We start from the raw sequence: 25797 nt of genomic DNA, 5'->3' as shown, positions 1-25797 counted from the left end.
AAAGCAACTTGCCCGGACAGAGCCTCTGGCTGCATCCTTAGGAACTGCACTGACCGACTAGCGGGAGTTTTCACGGCCATCTTTAATCTCTCCCTACTCCCTTCTGAGCTGCCCACCTGCTCCACGAAGACTACCATGGCAAAGAAAAGCAAGATCTCATGCTCTAATGACTACAGTCCAATTGCCTTTACATCCACCATCATGGAGTACTTGAGAGGCTGGTTATGACACACATTAAATCCACGCTACCAAGCAACCTTGATCCACTGCAGTTTGCCTAACGCCACAACAGGTCAACTGCGCTTGGCATCTCCCCAGTCCAACACCCATCCCTGGAACACCTGGATAAGAGGGACGCCTACATTAGATGCTTATTCATAGACCACAACTCTGCTTTCAATACCATTATCCCAACCAAGCTCATCACCAAACTCGTGGAACTTGCAATCGGTGCTCCCCTCTGCACGGGATCCTTGACTTCCTGACCAACAGGACACAATCAGTGAGGACAGGTGACAAATCATCCTCTATGATAAACTTCAACACTTTGCCTCCACATGATGTTCGACCTGCTGAGTTCCTCCAGCACTTTGTGTTTTCATCGTTGAACATATGCTTTGTAATCACTTATTGCATTGTTGTGAATGGAAGCTTGATGAGTTAGCTGTTATGTTTTCCTGCATTACCCAACTTGGGTATATAATGGGCAATGAAATCTTGAGATTGTGAAAGACACATTCTGTAGTAAATATAAGAAAGTTAAATCTGGAACATCCAAGTGATCAAGACAGAAGTCTTAAATGTAGTTAAATGCTGTAATGAAGATAGTTTAATTTAGAGATACAGCGTGGAAACAGGCTCTTCAGGCCACCCCAAGCCCCCACCGACAATGATCACCCGTTCACTAGTTCTGTGTTGTCCCAGTTTGGCATCCCTAGATTCTAGGGTAATTTACAGAAGTCAATTCACCTACAAACCTGCATGTCTTTGGAATGTGAGTGGAAACCACATCACCTGGGAAAAAAACAGCAGTCACAGGAAGAACATACAACTCTGTACAGACAGCACATGTGATCTAGAGCGAACTTGGGCCACTGGCACTGTAAGGGCCTGTCCCACTGTACGAGGTAATTCAAGAGTTCTCCCGAGTTCTCCCCTGATTCGAGCTTGTGTAATGTACGTAGCGGGTACGTAGGAGTTTGTGGTTGTCACGTAGAGGCTCGTACGAGTAACGGTAGGTACTCGGGAAATCCGGTAAACTCGTGACGTTTTTTCAACACTGTGAAAAATGTCCACGAGTGAAAAAATACCCGTGATGAAAATAATTATTACTTTTTACTCGTATGAGCCCCTACGTACCCGCTACGTACATTACACGAGCTCGAATCAGGGGAGAACTCGGGAGAACTCTTGAATTACCTTGTACAATGGGACAGGCCCTTAAGGCAGCAACTCTACTGCTGCGCCACTGTGCCGAACTGAGATGTCATCAAATTTTACCTTCCTTATTATATTGCAAGCTAATGGGAACCATAACATGAGCCTCATTTGATGAATGATATGCAGATTTTGATTTCAGTGACAAGGTTATATATTAGAGCTCATTCATCTATAGGTTTGCCCATTAACATTGATTGTTAGAGTTCATATGAATGTTTTTAAGTATATTTGTTTTTTAACAATTCACAATTATGGTTTTCAGAATTACAAACTATTCAGTAGTAAAATGAAACGAAAATACCCCAATTGTTTCAGTTGTCACATGAGTTATTGCACAGAGTGAAACCTTGAGATAAAGATTTTAATTTGCTCGGGACTTTCAGAAATCTGCAGGGAAAATAGCAAAACACAGTGGCACAAGTGTTATTTTGTTGCCTTTTAGCTCCAGGGACCTGCCTTTGTCATGACCACAATTGCTGTCTGTGTGGAGTTTGCTTGTTCTGCCCATGGCATGAGTTTCCAGCAGGTGGTCGCGCCGCTCCAAAATGCCGGGAGGCCAACTGGAATTTGTAAATCACCCCTTATAGCAAACAAGTGGCAAAATAATCAAAGGGGACTTGATCAATAAAAGAGAGAAAATAAGCAGTAGGGGTACAGAGAAGGTAAACTGAAGATTTGGGATTTGCAAGTTAACATGGAGCTGTTGAGCTGCATTACATGAGTAATTGAACAGTGAGTGATTATCAGAGTGCAGAAGCTACCCAAGCAAACTTGATTCTGAATTTGAAACCAGGCCTGACAATTGTTGGGGTACGTGGACCAGCCCCACATGGGGGGTGGCAGGGTAATTGTGTAAATGTTCACCTCTGGTCCTCTGCAGTCTCAGTCCATAGGATTCCTGGGCCCTACACAGTGTAGGGCTTTACTTTAAAGATACAGTGTGGAAACAGGGCCTTCAGTCCACCAAGCCCACGCCGAACAGCGATCGCCCCGTACACGAGCACTATCTTACACACAAGGGACAATTTACAGAAGACAATTACCCTACAAAGCTGTACATGGAATCTAGCAAAAGAAGATACAGACTTTGATGAAATTAAAATGAGAAGAAATTATTTCTGCATTTGATGACCTTTCCTATTTTGTTGCCCAGATAGTAACACCTCAAAAACTGGAGTTATTAAAAGCACAAATACAACAAGATCTTGAGGCACCTATGAGGGAGCGCTTCAGGAAACAAGAAGAGGTGAGAATAATGCCAAGGAAAATCATTCCTTATTAATAACAATTTTGACTGATTTAAAAAAAAAAAAAAATTGTTAGTTTGTTGTATGAAACTGAAGACCGTTTAATGTTTTAGGAAGCAGAAAGATACAGAGCTGAATATAATAAAATGCGATATGAATACACGTTCCTAAAATCAGAGATTGAGCATCAAAAGGAAGAGAATGAACGAATCCTGAGTGAGAAAGCGATCAAATTTGAAGCTGAGGTAAGAATAGTTGATGATGAATTCCTGTCATGATGTATAGAAACAAGGAATTGGAGATGCTAGCCTGCAAAAGAAAGGCACAAAGTGCTGGTTCTTCAGAAGGATCCTGACCCAAAACGTCGCCTGTCCATATCCTTGAGGGATGCTGCCTGACCCGCTGAATTACTCCAGCACATTGTGTCTTATCGTGTTGGCCACTCTACCTCTAACCTGTTGTGCACGCCCATAAACAGTTGAATCCGTAGGATGCCCCAGTATTTTTGCATTCATCATCGCCTTTTCTCCCTGCATGCTGTTGTTCTCAGTATTGTTTCTTCCGGCCATGCATATAAGCTGGCTACAACTGTTCTGCTTTCACCTCTCTTATTTGAACAGAGCGGCATCTTTCGGGAACCCGACAATCCGTTGCAATATGTTTTGGTCCTTAATAAAATCGTAAAGCTCAGTCTGTTCTCCATTGAAGATTCCTCCCTTATTTGACAGAAATAAAAAGGCAGGAGTGCAGTAAAGAGGTTCAAACTTCCAACTTTTTTAAAAACTGGTTTTCCTTTTGCATTTATTTTTGCACTTCAGATGTGGATTGAGATTTTTTAAGTAAACTATTTCTCATCTCAACTGGACTGAATTAGTTCACTGACTGTTCTCGGGACATTGCTAAAATTGGTAAATCTGCATTTATTATACCTTGAGTTGATATTCAGTATGGCAATATTGTTTCCACAACAGCAATACTTGGAGGTATCATCAGTAATACAAATCTTCTGTTTATATTTTGCATTCATGTTCATAAATTCTAGGAGCAGAATTAGACCACCAAGTCTACTCCGCCATTCCTTCATGGCTAATTTATCTTTCCCTCTCAACCCCATTCTCCTTCCGTCTGCCTATAACCCTTGACACCCTTACTAAACAAGAATTTGGCAATCTCCGCCTTAAAAGTATCTATTGACTTGGTTCATGAGTCACCAGTGCTCTTTTGCTTTCATGAATTTAGTGGTGATTCATTTACTTGCTGGTTTGGAATAGCTGCAAACAATATAAAGGCATGACATTGTGGTGTGGTTTTGAGTTGCAACAACTAATGCAGCTGATCTGTGCAATAAGAAACGGGTGTATATTTTGATCATGCATATTATAGAGGGAGGGTCATAAAATGTTTGAACCTTGTGATTCTTTCTCTTTAAAGTAAAACAAGAGATGAAATGGGAGGGGAATCGTAAAGACATTGACTTAGAAACTTTAATGACCTGCAGAGGAAATTGGTACTGTGCAGTGAATTTATGCAAGGACCTTGACTGCAAAACTCTATTGCACATGAGGTCCGAGGTCTTGAATGCAGAGGAATAGGCCTTGCATTATTTTGATCTGTGGTTACTTTGCTCATTCTGCAAAGGCAGAGATGCAGAGGTTCTCCTGCAGACCATGACGCATGCAGTCAGTTAAGTCAGAAGAGTTCCAGTGACGAGTTGGAGCCTCAGGCAGAAATCAAAATGTTGATGGCTGAGACACTTATGTTCAGAGGCAAAACAATGAGGTTGATCCAGGTGTACCATAACTGCCAGGTTCAAGTAAAAAAAGAATCAAATTGGTCAGACAACCCAGCATAAACCTTGGCATTGAATTTGGATGCAGCGGATTCATTCATATTCCTGTTGAACTTTGCAAAACCTTCTTCACAAACATCTGAGGACTGATGTTTAAATTGAGTGAGAGATTGCACAGCCTAGTCAGTCTGTATTCCATCATGCATTATAGATAAGATGCCAGACCTTTCTATCACAATGCCTGGCTACGTCCTGTTCCACCAGACTGATAGATGCTCAAGAAGGAGGGTGTACATCTAAATGGGAGTAATCCTTTGGGATTTTAGAGATTCAGCGTGGAAATAGGCCCTTCGACCCACCGAGTCTGCGCCGACCAGCGATCACCCCGTACACTAGGACTATCCTGCACACTCGGAACAATTTACAATTTTTACCAAAGCCAATTAACCTACAAACCTATATGTCATTGGAGTGCGGGAGGAAACCGGAGCACCTGGATAAAACCCACACAGTCACAGGGGGAGCATGTATATGTATGTAAATAATAGACTAAATAATAGTTTTAGAGATACAGCACAGAAACAGGCCCTTCAGCCCACCGAGTCCCGCTGATCAGCGAATTTTTACCAAAGCCAATTAACCTACAAACCTGTACGCCTTTGGAGTGTGAGAGGAAACTGGAGCACCCGGAGAAAACCCACGCGGTCACAGGGAGAATGTACTAACTGTACAGACAGCACCCGTAGTCAGGGTTGAACCTGGGTCTCTGGCGTGGAAAGGCAGCAACTCTAACGTTGTGCCATCATGCCACAATATATGTAAGAATGAATAACGTAATTGGACACACTGTTCCATATAGGTGGAAGGGAATGATAAAAATGACATGCTTGTAGTCTTTTGACATTTTCAAAGTACTCCCGGTCAAATATTCATTTTTTCTAATTTGCTAGTGCAGGGAAATGGTGATTTTCCATTTGTGGCACAGAGATCGCAATATTTTACAAGTGAGGTCTGGGAGAAACAAATGATATTGAGTTTTACAAGTTTAACAGCAGGACCTTGCTTGAATTTCTGCCCTCCAAGTTTCTCAACGTGAGTCAGCATTACTACTTACAGTATCATGTCCCGCTCGCTGGTGTTGCTGGACAGTGACTGCGGCGTACTTAAATTACTGACAGCGCTTAGCTGACCTCAACCCCAAACCCACACAGTGTTAAACTCTGGGTATATCAGATTTTTGCAGCTATGTCAAACCTAACGCTTTCTTAACCATTTGATCTTTTTTATATGCTGCACATCTTTATCTTTATCTATATCTATCTATCTATCTGTCTGTCTGTCTGTCTGTCTGTCTGTCTGTCTGTCTGTCTGTCTGTCTGTCTGTCTGTGTCTGCCTGACTTGTGGCTGCCAGCCTTTGATTCGTTGCTATGCCAACACCAGACGAAGAATCGCCGAGATTTTTTCCATTTCAGTAGAGATTTCACTTTTCATTCTAAGTATCCACTCCTGATTAAATTTTGTCGTGTTTATGCACACATTTTTAATAAAATCCTTCTCCCCCCCCACCCCAAATTTCAAGAGAAAACAGTTTCTCACCCATAGAATGTTGGTGAACGTTCCATCGTGTGATGTCACGATGCCCAATGCTCACAGATGTCCAATCGGAATGGATCCATTTACATATGCCTTTGCACCAGCCCCAGCCCCAGCCCCAGCCCCTCCCCCCCCACCCCCGCAGCCTGTGTCGAAGCGCGTCATCACATGTGTGGGAATAGAGAAAGAGGATTGGGGGTGATAGGGAATGGGGAACAGATGGACTGTCCCTACCCCTCCCCCTTCCACTCTCCCTCCCCACTATTTCCCCTCTCCCACTCCCTCCACCCCTCTCCCCCTCCCTCCACACTCTTCCCTCTCCCTCCCCTACCCCATCTCCCTCCCCACACCTCTCTCCCCCTCCCCCATCCCTCTCTCCCCTCCCCATTCCTCTCTCCTCTCCTTCTCCATCTCCCTCTCCTCATCCCTCTACCTCTCCTCCCCCTCCTCCCACCCCCATCCCTCTTTCCCCCACCCCCTTCCCTCTCCCCCCTTCCCTCCCCCACCCCTTTCCCTCTCTCCCCCACCCCCCTTCAGTCCCCCACCAACTTCCCTCTCTCCCCACCCCCTTCCCCCTCCCCACTCTTCCCCCTCCATCCACACTTCCCCACCTCTACCTCCTACCCCATCTCCCTCCTCGCCTCCCTCCCCTCTCCCCCACACCTCTCTCCCCTCCCCTCTCCATCTCCCTCTCCTCACCCATCTCTCACCCCTCTCCCTCCTCCCCCCACCCCATCCCTCCCTCCCCCACCACTTCCCTCTCTACCCCACTCCCATCCCTCTTTCCCCCCGCCCCATTCCCCCTACCCCTCTGTCCCTCCACCACTTCCCCTACCCCTCCCTCCCCACTCTTCCACTTCTCTCCCCCTTACCCCACCCCTCTCCCTCTCCACCCCTCCCTCTCCCCCTCCCTCCCCTCTCACCCCCCTTCCCTCCCCACCCCTTTCCCTCTCTCCCCACCCCTTCCCCCTCCCCACTCTTCCCACTCCATCCACACTCTTTCCCCTCTACCACCTACCCCGTCTCCCTCCTCGCCTCTCTCCCCCTCCCCCACACCTCTCTCCCCCTCCCCATCCCTCTCTCCTCCCCTTCCCCCACCCCTCACCTCTCCCTCTCCCTCCCCTCCTCCTCCCACCCCCATCCCTCCCTCCTCCACCCCCCTTCCCTCTCCTCCCCACTCTTCCACCTCTCCCCCCTTTCCCCTCTCCCTTCCCATTCTTTCCCCTCTCTCCCCCCACCCCCACTCCCTCCATAATCTTCCCCCTCCCTCCCCTACCCCATCTCCCTCCTCTCCTCCCTCCCCCCCATCCCCCACACCTCTCTCCCCCTCCCCCACCCCTCTCTCCTCCCCCTCTCCACCTCCTTCTCCTCACCCCTCCCCCTCTCCTCCCCTCCTCCTCCCACCCCCATCCCTCTCTCCCCCACCCCCTTCTCCCTCACCCCCCTTCTCCCTCCCCACTCTTCCCCCTCTCTCCCCTACCCCATCTCCCTCCTCCCCCCTCCCCCACCCCTCTCTCCTCCTCCCTCTCCATCTCCCTTGCCAAAGATATTCTTGCCATAGAGGGAGTACAGAGAAGGTTAACCAGACTGATTCCTGGGATGTCAGGACTTTCATATGAAGAAAGACTCGGCTTGTACTCGCTAGAATTTAGAAGATTGAGGGGGGATCTTATAGAAACTTACAAAATTCTTAAGGGGTTGGACAGGCTAGATGCAGGAAGATTGTTCCCGATGTTGGGGAAGTCCAGAACAAGGGGTCACAGTTTAAGGATAAGGGGGAAATCTTTTAGGACCGAGATGAGTAAAACATTTTTCACACAGAGAGTGGTGAATCTCTGGAATTCTCTGCCACAGAAGGTAGTTGAGGCCAGTTCATTGGCTATATTTAAGAGGGAGTTAGATGTGGCCCTTGTGGCTAAAGGAATCAGGGGGTATGGAGAGAAGGCAGGTACAGGATACTGAGTTGGATGATCAGCCATGATCATATTGAATGGCGGTGCAGGCTCGAAGGGTCGAATGGCCTACTCCTGCACCTTATTTCTATGTTTCTATGTTTCCCTCTCCTCGCCCCTCTCCCTCTCCTCCCCCTCCTCCCACCCCCATCCCTCTCTACCCCACCCCCTTCCCTCTTTCCCCCCGCCTCGTTCCCCTACCCCTCTGTCCCTCTTCCACCACTCCCCCTACCCCTCCCTCCCCACTCTTCCACTTCTCTCCCCCTTACCCCACCCCTCTCCCTCCCCGCCCCTCCCTCTTCCCCCTCTCTCCCCCCACCCTTCCCCCTACCCCTTTGACCCTCTTCCACCACTCCCCCTACCCATCTCCCCCTCCTTTCCCACTTCCACTTCTCTCCCCCCTCCCCCTCCCACTCTCCCTCCCCCTCCCCTCCCACTCTCCCTCCCCACTCTTTCCCCTCTCTCCCCCCACCCCTCTCCCCCTCCCTCCACACTCTTCCCCCTCCCTCCTCTACTCCATCTCCATCTCCCTCTCCCTCCTCCACTCCACTCCACTACCCCATCTCCCTCCTCCCCCCTCCCCCACACCTCTCCCCCTCCCCCATCCCTCTCTCCTCCCGTCCCCCACCTCAACACTCTTCCCCCTGTCTCCCCCACCCCATCTCATTCCTCCCATCCCTCCTCCCTCCCCCACAACTCTCTTCCCTCCCCTCTTTCCTCCCCTCCCCTCCCCACCCCTCTCTCCTCCTCCCTCTTCATCTCCCTCTCCTCACCCCTCTCCCTCACCTCCCCCTCCTGCTCCCACCCCCATCCCTCTCTCCCACACCCCCCTTCCCTCTCTTCCCCCCTACCCACCTCCATCTCTCCCTCCGCCCCCTACCCCTGTCCCTCTTCCACCACCCCCCCTACCCCTCTCCCCCTCCATCCCCACTTCCCCTTCTCTCCCCCTTACCCCACCCCTCTCCCTCCCCCACCCCTCTCTCTCGCCTCCCTTCCCTCTCGCTCCCCTCTATCCCCCACCCCTTCCCCTACCCCTCTGTCCCTCTTCCACCACTCCCCCTACCCCTCTCCCCCTCCCTCTCTCCCACTTCCACCACTCCCCCCACCCCTCAACCCTCCCCATCTCCCTCCCCCACCCCTCTCTCTCCCTACTCCCCCTCCCTCCACACTCTTCCCCCTCCTCCCTCCCCTCCATCCTCCCCTCCCTCTCTCCTCTCTCCCCTCGTCCACCATATTCCCCCCCCCCAACTTCTCTCAGCCACTCCCGCACCCCTCTCTCCTCCTCCCTTTCCCCCCTCTCTCGCCCTCCCCCTCTCCTCACCCCTCTCCCTCCTCCCCTCCCACGCCAACCTCCACCCCTCTCTCCCCCCACCTCTCCCCCTACCCATCTCTCTCCCCACCACTCCCCCACCTCTTCCACCACTCCCCCTACCCCTCTGCCCCTCTTCCGCACTCTTATCCTCCCCCCTCCCTCACCACTATTCCCCCTCTCTCCCCCTACCCCTCTCTCCCTCCAATCCCACTCTTTCCCCGCCCCCCACCACTCTCCCCCTGCCTCCACACTCTTCCCCCTCTCCCTCCTCCTCCCTCCTCCCCCTCCTTCCTCTCTCCCCTTCCCCCCTCCCGCACCCCTCTCTCCCCCCTCCCGCACCCCTCTCTCATCCCCTCCCCACCTCACTCACCTCCTCCCCTTCCCCCCTCTCTCCTCAACCCTCTCCCTCCTCCCCTCCCACCCCTGCCCCCACCCCTCTTCACCCCCATCTCCCCCCCACCCCCTTCCCCTCTCTCTTGCACCACTCCCCGCCACCCCTCTCCCACCCCCCTACCCCTCTCCCCCCCTTCATGCCCTCCCCGCTCTCCTCCCACTCCCCACTCTCCTCCCCCTTCCCATCCCCCTCTCTCTCCCCCTACCCCGCTCTCCTCTCCCTCCCAAATCTCTCCCGTTTCCTCCTCCCCCTCTTCTCACCCTCCCCTCTCCCCACCCCCTCCCCCCACCTGTGTGTTTGGGGGGTGGTTAGTGTGAGTGTGATGCTGCAGCCCCCCACCCCCCACCCCCCCCGCAAACGCGCGTTGGGGAAACAGACCCAACGGGTCTGCACATGGTCTAGTATACTTATAAAACTCTGATCTTGGATGTGTGTGTATTTGTGTGTGTGTATTTATTCGTCTGCATTTCACATCTCCTCGAAAACACGAAGCGCTAATGGTGAAAATTTTACATATTCCGATAGATATTTACGCCATGACGTCAAAAATAGCCTCATCTGAAAATTTGATGCATTATTTCCCGAGTTATTTATGAAAATGTTCACAAATGTGCAGAAACTTGGAAAAAATAACTGCTTAGCCGTGCTTCGCCCTGTGCTTAAACCAGCTCGCAACATTGTTATGTTGTTATCCAACATTGTTATCCAAGTATACTGAGTTCTGCCCACCCTACAAGTGCAAAAGCATATTTTTTTAAGTTTAAAAATGAGGGAGGCTGAATAAGGCGAAACGAGCAGCCCCTGCACAGTTGTTGGCCATGGGTGAGTGCTGGAATAAGCGGAACGGGTTGCGTTGGGGGACCAGGGACCCAACGGTCCCTTATAAAACTCATTAAACTTTTGAGTTTTTTAACTCTTATAAAACTCTGATCTTGGATGTGTGTTTATTTGTGTGATGTTCGTGTGCGATTCACATCTCTTTGAAAACATGACGCGCTAACGGTGAAGTTTTTACATATTCCGATAGAGATTTAAGCCGTGAAGTCAAAAATCGCCTTATCAGAAAATGTCATGCATTATTTCTTGCGTTATTTATTTATTATTATTATTATTATTATTATTATTATACATTATTTATGAAAATGTTCAAAAATTTCAAATATCTGAGAAAATAAACGAGCTGATGACGTCACAATGGATCTTCTGCGCGCAGCCTGCTGCGCACTGTTTTCCACGCGCTGCGAGTTACCCTCGTCACCCTCCCACCCCCCCTCCCCCCGACCCACAGTCATTTGGTCGCCGCCTGCCGGCTCGCCGTGGGCCCAGCAGCCCGCTCGCTCGCAACCCGCTCGCCCGCCCCTCTTCCTCTTCATTCCTCCTCTCCCCCCACACATTCCTCCTCTCCTCTCCCCCTCCCCCTATCCCCCTCTCCTCTCCTCTCCCTCTCCCTCTCCTCTCCCTCTCCTCCCCCCCTCTCACCCCCCCTCTCTACCCCCTCCTATCCCCCTCCTCTCTACCCCCCTCCTCTCTACCCCCCTCCTCTCTACCCCATCCTCTCCCTCCCCCTCCTCTCTCCCCCCCCTCCTCTCTCCCCCCCTCCTCACTCCCCCCCCCCCTCCCCCCCCCTTCCTCTCCCCCTCCTCTCTCCCCCTCCCTCTCCCCCCTCTCTCCCCTCCTATCTCACCCCCTTCCCCCCTATCCCCTCCTCTCTTCCCCCCTCCCCCTCCCCCCTCACTCCCCCTCCACTCCCCCCTCCACCTCCCCCCTCCACCTCCCTCCCTTTCCCCCACTCCCCCCTCCCACCCTCCTACCACCCCTCCCCCTCTCCCACCCCCCCATGTGTGTGGGGGGTGGTTAGTGTGTGTGTGACGCCGCAGGCCCCCTCCCCCGCAATTGCGCATTGAGGGAACGGGACCCAACGGGACCCACTTGGTCTAGTGCGTCTATACAACTATGTGGTCAACGCTGTAAAAATAGATAGTTATCTCTGGGTTTTTATTCTTTCTTGTGGTAGGTTGCTAGGTTGGAAGTTGACAAACAAGCTCTGCACGACCAGATAATGAGTATTGATCCCTCAAGAGATAGTAAACGTGTCGAAGCGCTCTTGAGGGAAAAAGCCCAACACTGTCAGAAAGTCAAGTGTCTGGAATCTGAGGTGGCAGAGCTCCGGGCTCAGAGAGAGAATTCCGGTGCACAAGCTGAGAGCGTGCAGAGAATTCAACTGAGACAGTTGGCTGAATTTCAAAGTGCCATCAAATCTTTGGAGGTAAGCTTTTTTTTTTACATCATCGTATGGAAGCACTCGTGACCAGTTCATTCAAATTTCATCCTTTCGTCAGAGGGTAGTTAATCTGCAGAACTCATTGCCACAGAGGGCCGTGGAGGCAATGTCAGCGGATATTTTTAAGGCAGAGATAGACATATTCTTGATTAGAATGGGTGTCAAGGGTTATGGGGAGAAGGCAGGAAAATGGGATTAGGCAGAGATCAGCCATGATTGAATGGCAGACTAGACTCGATGGGCAGAATGGCCTAATTCTACTCCTATAACGTGAACTCGTGAATTTGTTATGCTACAACTGCGAACACCACTATATTGCTAAAGTTTAGTTCAGTTTAGTTTATTGCCACGTGCACTGAGGTACAGTGAAAAGTTGCCAGCTAATCCAGTCAGCGGAAAGACAATACATGATTACAATCCAGCCATTTACAGTGTATACAATCGCACATAAAGAATTGCATGGCAAAGGTTCCAGCAATTAGCCTCCTGCTCCAGCGACACGAGTTGCCGAACTGCAGGCCAGTTGCATTGATTGCAATCCCTGAGATGATTAGAACCTAAAAGCTCCTTGACTTGAGATGGTGTGAAAGGTCCTCAACTCTAGCGAGGATCACATCATCGCTGCCCCGATTCCAATGTCAAACATTGGGCCAATAAAACCTTCATGCTTCCCATAATAATCAGAGGATTTTCCAAAAGTAGTTTGAAATCTATTACTGCAAGTAGTGAAGCACGACCAATATCTTTACTAAATGCCTGCCTATAGTGAAAGGACATCTATCTATAACCGTAATTAGTTGTTGGTTTGCGTACTTCTGATTCTTGCATAGCCCTGCCTCTTCTGTATATTATCTGTACTGCTTAATGTTCAGTGTATGAATCAGTAGTGAAATAAAAAAGTCACTTTGCTTATTGCAGTGATAGCTTTGAAGGTATCTCCAGAAGTTACCAATAAGGTAAATATCTGAGCCATCTCTGTTTTCACTAGGCCTTTCTGCCCATACAATGATCCATGCTACCCTGAATTGTTTAGTTTATTTCAGTTTAGAGATACAGCGCAGAAACAGGCCCTTCGGCCTACCGAGTCCCCGCCGACCAGCGATCCCCGCGCACGTATCCTACACACACTAGGGACAATTTACAATTATATCAAGCCAATTAACCTACAAACATGTACGTCTTTGATGTGTGGGAGGAACCGAGAGATCCTGGAGAAAACGCATGCAAGTCACAGGAAGAACGTACAAACTACATACAGACAGTACCCGTAGTCAGGATCAAACCCGGGTCTCTGGCGCTGTAAGACAGTAACTCTACCACTCTGCCACCATGCCGCCCCCTGCAATGATCCATGCTGCCCAGAATGTGCAGGTTCTTGCAGTTACACAGACAATGTTTGAATTTTATGAGATTTTGAATGACCAATGAAAAAAGTTAAATTATCTCCTTTGGGTCTGTTCTTCATTCTTTACACCAGGAGTCGGCAACCTACGGCCCCCAGGCCGAATGCGGCCCGTAACCCAAAATCATCCGCAGGCATATTTTTGTTTCCGTAGTCATCCGCAGATTTCCTTCATTTCCGGTACCTCCCGGGCACGAGGAGCCCAGGCGTGGTGACCCAAGGAGGCCTGCGTTGGCGGCTGCAATTGCGGAGCTGCTGAGCTGGGCTGAGTGCCCGAGCGGGGCCGTGTGCCCGAGCAGGGCCGAGTGTCGAGTTCTGGCTGTACCGCATCCTGCGCAAAGCCGCGGGCTCAGCCGCGCACCTTCTGTGTCTGGGCTTCACTGTCGGGATCGGGGTTGTCATAGGCCAGGGACGAGTGAGTGTGAGTATTTGAGCCACTGCCTTCAGGACAGAGCCAAGGCAATGGACCGTAGACACAAGAGATTACAGATGCTGGACTGTTGAGCAAACAATAAAGTACTGGAGGAGCTCAGCAGGTCAGGCAGCATCTGTGGAGGGAAACGGACAGACCACATTTCGACGTCCCACCAAAATTCATAACTATTCCATTATCTTTAACCATAACTCAAGCTTTGAGACTGTGAAAGGATATAAATGATGAAATCTAATTCTGACATGCCGTTGAAAGCTTTGGTCTGGTCCTGATCTTCACGGAAACCTGGCTCAACACTGACGTTCCTGACAGCGCCATCCAGCTATCGGGGCGTAATTTACTCCGAGCGGACAGGACATCAGACTCCGGTAAGACCAGAGGTGGGGGTCTGTGCATTTATGTAAATAAAGCATGGTGCACGGACTCCACCATCATCGAGAGTCACTGCTCAGCTAACCTAGAGTTCCTCTTGGTTAGATGCAGACCGTTCTATCTGCCCAGAGAGTTCACCTCCACTGTTGTGACTGCAGCCTATATCCCTCCTGATGCTAATGCCAAGCTTGCAATGAAAGAGCTGCATACTGCCATTAGCAATCAACAGACGCACAACCCCGAGGCAGCCTTCATTGTTGCTGGTGACTTCAATCACTCTAACCTGAAGACTGTACTCCCCAAATTCCACCAACATGTCTCCTTCCCCACTAGAGTAGACAAGACACTGGACAAAGTCTACACCAACATGGCTGAAGCTTACAAAGCCATCCCCCTTCCCCACCTTGGTCAGTCTGATCACGTCTCATTGTTCCTACTCCCTAAGTACTCCCCACTCATCAGACGGGTTAAACCAACTGTGAGGACAGTTAAAGTCTGGTCAGAGGAAGCGGACTTCACACTTCAGCAGTGTTTTGGAAACACTGACTGGAAGGCGTTTGCAGCTCAGGCCACCCTTGACTCCCACACAGACATTGATTCCTACACATCCTCCGTTCTGGACTTTATAAACTCCACCATCAATAGTGTCACCTCCCTCAAACAGGAGACCATATTCCCGAATCAGAAGCCATGGATGAACAGCGAGGTCAGGCTACTGCTGAAAGCACGGGACACCGCTTTCAGGTCAGGCGATGCTCGAGCCTACAGTTCAGCCAGGGCTAACCTGAAGAGGGGCATCAAGAAGGCCAAGCACTGCCATAAGCTCAGGATTGAGGAGCACTTCAACAACAACTCCGACCCCCGACGCATGTGGCAAGGCATCCAGGCCATCACGGACTACAGACCCTCCAACACCACCCCCACATCCAGCGACGCCTCCTTCCTTGAGGAGCTTAATCACTTCTATGGCCGCTTCGACAGGGACAATCTAGAGACAGCCATCAAGGCTGTGCTCCCTGCCGATCACCAACCCCTCACACTCACCCCCTACGACGTATACGTGGCACTGAGTAGGACTAATGCACGTAAAGCTGCTGGCCCTGACGGCATCCCCGGGCGCGTGCTCAGGGCCTGTGCTGCGCAGCTGACAGACGTCTGGACTGACATCTTCAACCTGTCACTCGCCCAAGCAGTTGTCCCCACGTGCCTTAAAACCACCTCCATCGTGCCAGTGCCAAAACACTCCACTGCGGCGAGCCTCAACGACTTCCGCCCAGTTGCACTTACCCCCATCATCACCAAGTGCTTCGATAGGCTGGTCCTGGCACACCTCAAAAGCTGCCTACCCCCACACTGGATCCCTATCAGTTTGCCTACCGCAAGAACAGGAGTACAGAGGATGCCATCTCAACGGCACTTCACTCCGCCCTCTCCCACCTCGACAACAGAGACACTTACGTAAGAATGCTGTTCATCGATTACAGCTCAGCATTCAACACCATTATACCATCAAAACTGATCACCAAACCCGGTAACCTGGGCATCGACCCCTCCCTCTGCTACTGGATACTGGACTTTCTAACCAACAGACCACAGTCTGTTAGGTTAGACAAGCACACCTCTTCAACCCTCACCCTGAACACCGGCGTTCCACAGGGCTGTGTGCTGAGCCCCCTCCTCTACTCCCTCTTCACCTATGACTGCACACCTGTACATGGTACTAACACCATCATCAAGTATGCAGATGTACAACGGTGATTGGCCTCATCAGCAACAACGATGAGTCGGCCTACAGGGAGGAGGTCCAGCACTTAGCAGCATGGTGCGCTGACAACAACCTGGCCCTTAACTCCAAGAAGACCAAGGAGCTCATTGTAGACTTCAGGAAGTCCAGGGGTGGCACGCACACCCCCATCCACATTAACGGGACGGAGGTGGAACGTGTTTCTAGCTTCAGGTTCCTGGAAGTCAACATCTCCGATGACCTCTCTTGGACTCACAATACCTCAACTCTGATCAAGAAGGCTCACCAGCGTCTCTTCTTCCTGAGGAGACTGAAGAAGGTCCATCTGTCTCCTCAGATCCTGGTGAACTTCTACCGCTGCACCATCGAGAGCATCCTTACCAACTGCATCACAGTATGGTATGGCAACTGCTCTGTCTCCGACCGGAAGGCATTGCAGAGGGTGGTGAAAATTGCCCAACGCATCACCGGTTCCTCGCTCCCCTCCATTGAGTCTGTCCAAAGCAAGCGTTGTCTGCGGAGGGCGCTCAGCATCGCCAAGGACTGCTCTCACCCCAACCATGGACTGTTTACCCTCCTACCATCCGGGAGGCGCTACAGGTCTCTCCGTTGCCGAACCAGCAGGTCCAGGAACAGCTTCTTCCCGGCGGCTGTCACTCTACTCAACAACGTACCTCGGTGACTGCCAATCACCCCCCCCCCCCCCCCCCGGACACTTATTATTATTTATTCAAATCATTTGCTATGTCGCTCTTCCAGGGAGATGCTAAATGCATTTCGTTGTCTCTGTATTGTACACTGACAATGACAATTAAAATTGAATCTGAATCTGAATCTGAAAATGAAACACTGGAACATTTACTTGCCATGGAATAATGGGTCTGACCACAGGTCTACATTTCAAACTATTCATGTGTTGTTGGTGGTTAGCTTTATGTGAAGGGTGCAATTTGCAGTGTCTGGTTTTGTTCACAGGCAGAGAAGCAATCGCTAAAAATGCATCTTGAGCGTTTGGAGAAGGAGCTGCAGCTGGTTCTTGAGCAGAACACACAGTTGACCACCAAGTTGCACAAAGCTGAGCGGGAAGTCAATGCTTTGTCGGTCAAAGTGAGTCAGAAAATAAGATGTCTACATCTGATTCTCTGGAGTATTTAAACAATTGTGCCAGGCATTTATTCAGCAATTATAACTCGTATTTGTACCATTTAACACATTAGCATTATTGTAAGTGACGGATAGATAAAAGCCTTCCGATATTAAAATTGTATTTTTATTCCATATGAAGTTCCACACCAGTCTTGCATGTCTTAAAACCACTTTAGGGACAACATTTAAAGCTGTACTTTGTCATCTTTGAATTGGAATTAAAAAACTATTTTTCCTTTGGTATATTTGGATGTATGGAGTCATACAGCATGGAAACAGGCCCTTTGGCCTAACTTGCCCACACAGGCCAACATGTTCCAGCTACACTAGTCCCACGTCTGCGTTTGGCCCATATCCCTCCAAACCTGTCCTATCCATGTACCTGTCTAACTGTTTCTTAAATGTTGGGATAGTCCCTGCCACAACTACCTCCTCTGGCAGCTCGTTCCATGCACCCACCACCCTTTGTGTGAAAAAGTTGTCCCTCAGATTCTAATTAATCTGTTGTTTAGTTAGCAAGTTAATAGGAACTGCAAATTCCTGATGTCCTCCAGATTTCTTCCTCTGTTCCTGCGATCACTAGCTTGTGATATCATTGAAGCCTCGTTTTTTTGCGGCCTAAATTGTGTAGATTGAACAGTATTTAAAGCACGATTACAGTCAAGTAATGGCATTGTCAAAGCCACGCTCACTGTGATAAGATGCAAACCATACATAGGATGTTGAGTCTCATTCTCTGCACTCGTTCTCACCTAAGCCACAGCTAACCACGACCTGTATCATCGTTACTTTTTTGCACATTCATTCATTTCATTCATTTGTTCTATATCTCTCTACATCACCATCTACATCTCTCGTTTCCTTTTCCGCTATAACCAAAATCCATTAAGAATCCATGACTCTCAGTCTAAAGAAGGGTCTCGATCCGAAATGTCACCTGTTCCTTTTCTCCAGAGATGCTGTCCGACCAGTTACTCCAGCTTTTTGTGTCTTTCTAAGATGTATCATTGCTGTTTGCAACGCTTAGTACCACAGTGAACAGTACACTAACTGATTTTTATTTGGTCATGAGGGAATTTTGACTGTTTTGCTGTTAATGATTTGCATTTTATCAGGCACTAACTACAATGGCTACTGTTTAAATTGAAGGGTGGTGGACCCTAAATTATTTTCTTATCATTACAGCTAGAAGAATGTAAACATGCCTATAAGCTAGAAGTTACAAACGTCAAACTAGATGCGGCGAGATCCAAAGGGGAAGTTGAGAGAGAAAGAGATAAGATGCAAAGCCTAATGAATGGTATCCTTCTTGAATTTTCTTTGATTTAGAAACTATATGTTGCTATATATTTCCTGGTGGGGATATTATAAAGATCCTGAACACTGACACGTATTACTAAGTTGTTCATGAAAATGCAAAAAAAAATATTCTGAAATATGGTGACTTTGGGTGGTATTGTTGAAATGGTAACTGTTTTACATCTCCTGATGTTGCTGCCACCATTTGCATGGAGATATTTTAAAGGAGAGCGCAAAGAGTGCTGGTGTTGAGAGAACCAATCTAGTCATCAAGAACAAGATTGCCAGACAGAATACATGCAACAGTTTTGAACAACATTTAGTTAATATAGAGTGGGAGATTGCTAAGAGGATTGCAATCGTTTAGAGATGATGGCTCTTCATGGGTTTCAGCAGCACAGGGGTCGATGGACATCTTTTAGCCTTTATGATGGAAAGCATATAGCTGAGCTCAGGGTTTAAAAAGATCACCATGCACCCGCTGAGTTTCTCCAGCATTTTTGTCTACCTTTGATTTTTATAGCATCTGCAGTTCTTTCTTAACCATGTTTGAAATGGTTATGTTTAGTTTGGGTTAGTGGGCAGGGAGTAGGATAGATTAATTCATAAGGGAGACACCATTATGTCAGATTTCCCAAGAGGGAAGTGGAGAAAGTTATCCATGAGTGGAATTAACTAAGGCAATAAAAAACAAACTACTGAAGGAACTTAGTGGATCAGGCAGCATCTGTGGAGACACAGGGAACATCCACATTTTAGGTCAAGATCAGGATTGGGAGTGTAAAGTGGTGTTGGCCAGTATAAAGAGGGGAGGGGGAGGCAAGGGCTGACAGGTAAGGGGGAATTCGAATAAGGAGCAATTGGTGGGCAGATGGTTGCAGGTGAAGGGGGCGGCGGGGGGGGGTGGTGGTGAGAAGAGGGGTAGAGATATATTGGCCTTACCCAGATTAACCACGGCACTGTTAAGTGAGAAGATGGGAAGTCAGCATGTTTACTGAAGCTGGCCCTGTGTTAAATGTTGAAGTGACTGACCAGGATAAACCCTACCAGAACAATAGTGATGGTACAAGTAAGGAAACATCCACTACCAGTGTGCAGTGATTCCAGTTCCGACAGTTTGTGTTAGGGTTATGCAAGTGAAATTCCTGAACTACAACCATTGCTAACTTAGATGATATAAATACCCAAAACTACAGACCGAAACATCACCTATTCTTATTCTCCGGATCGGAAGTAGGGTCTCGACCCGAAACATCATCTATTCTCTTCCACCAGTTTTTGTGTCTATCTTTGGTTTAAACCAGCATCTCCAATTCCATCCTATATATATATATACTAGACTAAGTGGGACCCATTGGGTCCCATGTTCACACGGGAGGGCTGGTCCCCCGACACAATATTCCACCTCTCCACCAATTCCAATATTGGTGGCCAGTGGGGGGGCTTTCTGGAGTGCTGGTATGGGTTCTTGGGGTGGCAGCTCAGTCCCTCAAGCCTGATCTGCTGGCAGCTCACTCACGGCTGGTGAGCTGGCAGTTGACTCATGACTATTCCTTGAAATTCCATTTCAAGCAGGGTGCAAAGCCACCAAATTCAAATCCATGTTCCTACCATTTCAAGCAGGGTGCCAGGCCACCAAATTCAAGTGCAGTTTCCAACCACTTCAAGCAGGGTGCAAGTCTGCCAAATTCAAGTGCAGTTTCATTCCATTTCAAGCAGGGTCCAAGGCCACCAAATTCAAATGCAGCTTCATACCATTTCATGCAGAGTGAAACCACCATAAAGCCACACAAAACACCAAACTCACAGTTCAGTAGAAATTCAGTGTGTTCAGTTGATTAACAGCTCAGACAGAGTCATGACCTCTCCCTCCCCCATCATGCAGAGACTGAGCCACACCCACACTTCCGGATTTTATAACCCCTCCCCTTCCCACCGAAAAAGGTGTGTCTTTCAGGGCGTGATTGACAGGAGAGAGATTCTCAACATTTTTTAAACACTAATAACACTAAGAATTCTCTGCACCTGCTCAGCGGAGGGGAGACTGTGTAAGATGGCCAAAAATCACAGCCGTAAGTGGTAGCATTTTATCCAAAATCAATATACAGTGCAAACAGGAAGTAAGTGCATTTGCATTAGTGCCTTTCAACTTCAAGCCAAAGCACCCAAGCCACCATTTGCAGTGAGTAGTGCCTTTCAACTTCAAGCCAAAGCACCCAAGCCACCATTTGCAGTAAGTAGTGACTTTCAATTTCAAGCAAAGCACCCAAGCCACCATTTGCAGTAAGTAGTGCCTTTCAACCTCAAGCCAAAGCACCCAAGCCACCATTTGCAGCAAGTAGTGCCTTTCAACTTCAAGCCAAAGCACCCAAGCCACCATTTGCAGTAAGTAGTGCCTTTCAACTTCAAGCCAAAGCACCCAAGCCACCATTTGCACTTAGTGCCTTTCAACTTCAAGCCAAAGCACCCAAGACACCATTTGCAGTAAGTAGTGCCTTTCAACCTCAAGCCAAAGCACCCAAGCCACCATTTGCAGTAAGTAGTGCCTTTCAACTTCAAGCCAAAGCACCCAAGCCACCATTTGCAGTAAGTAGTGCCTTTCAACTTCAAGCCAAAGCACCCAAACAACCATTTGCAGGCAGTGCCGTTTTACTTCAAACAAACCATATTTTCATTTTCAAACCACATTAAGGGTACCCACAGTTGTGTAGACATTTGTTCAGTGTTATTCAGAGCTCAGAGAGACGTGACCCTTGGCTTCATCCATCTTGCAGAGACTGAGTGAGGCACACCACTTCCTGTTTTATAGTCCCTCCCCCTCCCTCCAGCAGGGGCAGCAGAGAGAATGGTGAATTTTTAAAAAACATTAATATCTCTGATTTGTCATAGATGGGAAAAATCCTCCGCACCCGTAAGGCGGAGGGTGGCTCTGAGCGAGGTGGCCAAAAATGACGGCCGTAGGTGGCGGCGTTCTGTTGGAAATCGCAGCACAGTGGGCCAAAAGAGGTCAAGATCAGAGATTTAGTAATATACTAGACCAAGTGCAGACCCGTTGGGTCTGCTCCCCCAACGCAGCCGTTCCCTACCCGTAGCCGCCGCGGGAGACGTGGTCCTCTAACTCAAGCCGTTCAGGACTCAGCGGTGCGGCTGTTTTTAAATGGCGTCTTTGTGGCAAGAGGCGGGCGCCAGCAGCCGTTATGGTCGCTGGCCAGCAGGAGGCGACAAAATGAGTCAGTGGGGGAGGAGAAGGATTTTATTAAAAATGTGTACATAAACACGATGAAATTTAATGAGGAGTGGATACTTGGAATGAAAAGTGAAATCTCTACCGAAATGGAAAAAATCTGGGCGTTTGTGGGTCTGGTGTTGGCGTAGCAACGAATCAAAGGCTGGCCCCCACAAGTCAGGCAGAAACACACACAGACACACAGCCAGCCAGCTACAGAGTTTTAATATTATAAAGATAGATATATATATATATGTGTGTGTGTGTGCGCGCGTGTGTTTATATATATATATATAGGTTTGTGTGTGTGTGTATACACACACACACACACACACACACACATATATAGATAAAATATATGTGTGTGTGTGTGTACATATATATATATATATATATGTACACACACACACAAACACATTTTATTATATGTATAAATATGAAATATGTGTGTATATATATTCTATTTGGGTTTTTATTTCCATTCTAAATATCTCTATTATTAGATTGATGAACATATGAACAATGTTTAAGCATTCATTTTTGTTTTTGCCCAACAGGTTTAGAGTCAGATAATGAAATTCTGAAGGCCAACATTGAAAGACACAAAGAGCTTATGGCAGCAAAAGAAAGAGAGCTGATTCGGAAGGTTCAGGCGGCTAAAGAGGAAGATTTCCAGAAACTTGCAGCGTTGCAGAGTGAAAAGTGTGTATTCTTCTTAAAACTTTTCAAAGAAAAATTGTGAGCCAATTCTTTTCATCGAACACATTTGGTATTCTTGAAATCCAACTCCATGTATCCGGAGCTAGTGGTCAAAGACCATTTTCTCACCAGGTCTCTTCACTATAACCAAAATCCATTATGAATCCCGGACTCTTAGTCTGAAGAAGGGTCTCGACCCGAAAACGTCACCTATTCCTTTTCTCCAGAGATGCTGCCTGACCCGCTGTGTTACCCCAGTTTTATGTGTCTGTCGCCTGTTATGAATGGGTCTGTTAAAACAAGGGTTAACTACTGTTGTTGGTAAAGAGTGGTCTTTCTAATAATGCTAATTTCCCCATTCACTAGGTGTAGATTACTTAATAAGTTAAATTACCTTCCCTTAAACAATTGGGGGAGGCAATTTTAATTGCATTTGTACAAGAACACTTGGCCTGGAATATACCAATGTGCAATAGCCGTACAACAGAAGTCAGGCTAACACAGCTGGTGATCGTCTCTCGAGTCAATAGATAATGATAATACATCCATTGTGGACTTAAACATATAGTACTGGAGTGCTATCAAAGCTAGTATCTTGAGTTGAGATTTTAAACATGAATCATGTCTACATGTTGAGACAGTTCCACGGTCCTTCAGTCAACAAAAAAAGTTGATCAGACCATTTATGTTTTAGGATCTTGCTGTACACAACAGCAAGGAGAGATAGATCAGCTATGATTGAATGGCGGAGAAGACTTGATGGGCCGAATGGCCTAAATCTACTATCACTTATGATATTATGATGCCAAGAACTGCCAAGTTTTCTTTTTTAATAATAATAATAACCATTGCTCCAAAGTCATCCATTGGAGATATAGATCTTGTAGATATCCTGCAATACTCTATCAATGCATTTTATTATTGAGTCTGAAGAAGGGTTTCGGGCCGAAACTTTGCCTATTTCCTTCGCTCCATAGATGCTGCTGCACCCGCTGAGTTTCTCAAGCGTTTTTGTGTACCTTTTATTATAATTTCTGCAATAGAAGGTTCATGACTCTTCTTTCAAAACATTGAGATTATTTTTCTAAATGTCCTTCCCCTGGTCATCATTCCAAAGTGGGAGAGGATGAAGTTACTTTTGGGGCAGGACCTAGGAAGATTTAGTTGTTCTTTCTTCTTGTTACTTGCTATGCCCGATACATTTATTGAGACCAGTGGAATCAAAGTCAATCAAACAAACCAATATTCGATTTTCTTCTCACCCAAGTCCAATTTCATCCATGGAGACTTTACTTGTACACTGATAACCTGTAAGAATTTCTTTGTTGAAAAGTAATCAAAGCATTTATTTATTCGAAGATTGGAAATAGAAAATAAAATGGCTGACCTGGAGAAGCTGAAGGCTGAACAGGATATAACGTGGCAGGCTGAAAAGGATCATTTGGGAGAGAAGATGCATGCCGTACTGTTAGAAGAGGAAGCATCCAAGAGGGAGGTCCTCAACCTCAGGTTTGAACCGGAGCGCCAGAGTTTGGTGTACATCTTGACTTTTATTTTACGCACTTCTCTTAGTTATCGTGAAAATGCCTTGCACATTTTATAACAGCTTAACGATTTTTATGTTTTTGGGGTACATCTCAAGGCTGAGGAATAATTATTTTTCCCCTATTACACACTATCCATCAAACACTCTTTGATCTAGCCGTGTTGAAATAGGATTCCCTATGTGCCTTTGAGAGATGGAAATGCGGAAGTACTGTTGCAAATTACTTGGGATAGAGAACTTTCTTCAAGTACAACAGAAAGAAAAGCAGGCTTGGGGGTTTGTTTGGGGAAAGGGATAAGAGGGAAGTACAAGGGAAGGAGAACTCTGAAGAAGGGTCTCGACCCAAAATGTCACCCATTCCTTCTCTCCAGAGCTGCTGCCTGTCCCGGTGAGTTACTTCAGCATTCTGTATCTATGACACAAGAAAGGGAATTGAGTCAAGAGTGTTTTATTGTCATATGTCCCGGATGGGAAAATGAAATTCTTACTTGCTGCAGCACAACAGAATATGTAAACGTTGTATATAATGGGAAAAAAAGAAAAAGTTCAATAAACAACAAATATAGTGCAAATAACAAATAATAATATAGTTTTTTGCAGTTGGCCTTGCCTGTAATTGATATGATGGGAAGAGAGAGTCCATGTGAGATAGCAAAGTCAAATGATAGGCAAATTTGCCTGCAGGCACTGATTGAGGGTGGTTGTGAACTTTGGAAAAAGGCATAATAAGATGAAGTGAAAGCTGAACTCTGGAGATAAGGTAATATAGCAGAAACTGAAGGGGGAAAGCACTTTTCTCAGTGAGAAACCGGGCAGGGCAAACAAAATTAGGAATGTGGAATGTTGAGAAGTTGAAAGGTAAAGTGTTCTTGAGAATGGAGAGGCAGAGTACAGTAAACTTCAGTCATGTGACCCACTAAACCTTTGTTCACTGGACTTGAATAGAAAGAGCCAGCAAAGTGTACATATTGTTACTTTATGCTGCAGGTCCAAGCTTCAACAGCACATACATCAGATTGAAGAACTTGAGAAAGCAAGGAATGACAATGATGAACTAAGACAGGTACTCTACTGAATGCTCTCTGAAAATATTATTTTCTAATCAGAGCACCTCTAACTCTGCAGCACTTTGCAGCAGACTATAGATGTCTCTAAGGTAGACAAAATTGCTGGAGAAACTCAGCGGATGCGGCAGCATCTATGGAGCGAAGGAAAGAGGCAACGTTTCGGCCCTAAACGTTGCCTATTTCCTTCGCTCCATAGATGCTGCCGCACCCACTAAGTTTCTCCAGCAATTTTGTCTACCTTCGATTCTCCAGCATCTGCAGTTCCTTCTTGATGTCTCTAAGTGTAGGAAGAAACTGCGGATGCTGATTTATACCGAAGATATACACGAAATGGAGAGCAACTCAGTGGGCCAGGTAGCATCGCTGTCGAAAAGGACCAGGTGACATTTCGGGTTCCTTTTCACGTTCCTTTTCTCCAGTGATGCTGCCCAGCCCACTGAGTTGCTGCCCAACCCACCGAGTTGCTCCACCATTTTGTGTCTATCTATGGATGTCTCTAAATTATCTTAGAGCCCAAAAAATCCTTTGTAACTATTTGTAAAATAGCTTGAACATATTTCATGCTTTCCTTCCTTAATGCTAATACACATTTTGAATAATTAACAACATTTCAGTTACAATAATGCGTATTTCTCTGTGGATTGAAACCATATTTTAACCTTGATTGTAAATTTTAAATTGAGACTTTTTTATGTTGCCTGTGTGTTGGTTTAGCAAATCTTAAAAACTGTAAAGCAAAGATGATGAATTATAAATTTAAATTCAAAATTAGCAAAATAAATGTGCAGCACGGTGGCACAGCGGTACAGCTACTGCCATACAACGCTAGAGACCTGGGTTTGATAATGACTACG

The 25797-nt window shown here is 47.4% G+C and overlaps 1 protein-coding gene across 1 annotated transcript in view; it reads left to right on the top strand.

Annotated features, from left to right (window-relative positions):
* The window catches only part of cep83 (centrosomal protein 83), a 53708-nt gene that overhangs the window by 14340 nt on the left and 13571 nt on the right, over positions 1-25797 (top strand). Inside the window, exons 4-11 of the mRNA XM_033039384.1 lie at positions 2594-2686; positions 2801-2932; positions 11743-11994; positions 16936-17067; positions 18292-18406; positions 22189-22333; positions 23690-23839; positions 24864-24939. Of these exons, the coding sequence (XP_032895275.1) occupies positions 2594-2686; positions 2801-2932; positions 11743-11994; positions 16936-17067; positions 18292-18406; positions 22189-22333; positions 23690-23839; positions 24864-24939 (1095 nt within the window). The remainder of the gene's footprint in view (positions 1-2593; positions 2687-2800; positions 2933-11742; positions 11995-16935; positions 17068-18291; positions 18407-22188; positions 22334-23689; positions 23840-24863; positions 24940-25797) is intronic.

This window comes from Amblyraja radiata, chromosome 21 (assembly GCF_010909765.2).
Source record: "Amblyraja radiata isolate CabotCenter1 chromosome 21, sAmbRad1.1.pri, whole genome shotgun sequence".
NCBI lineage: Eukaryota > Metazoa > Chordata > Chondrichthyes > Rajiformes > Rajidae > Amblyraja > Amblyraja radiata.
The sequence above is the reverse complement of the archived record's forward strand: the minus strand, read 5'-3'. Positions and strand labels throughout refer to the sequence as shown.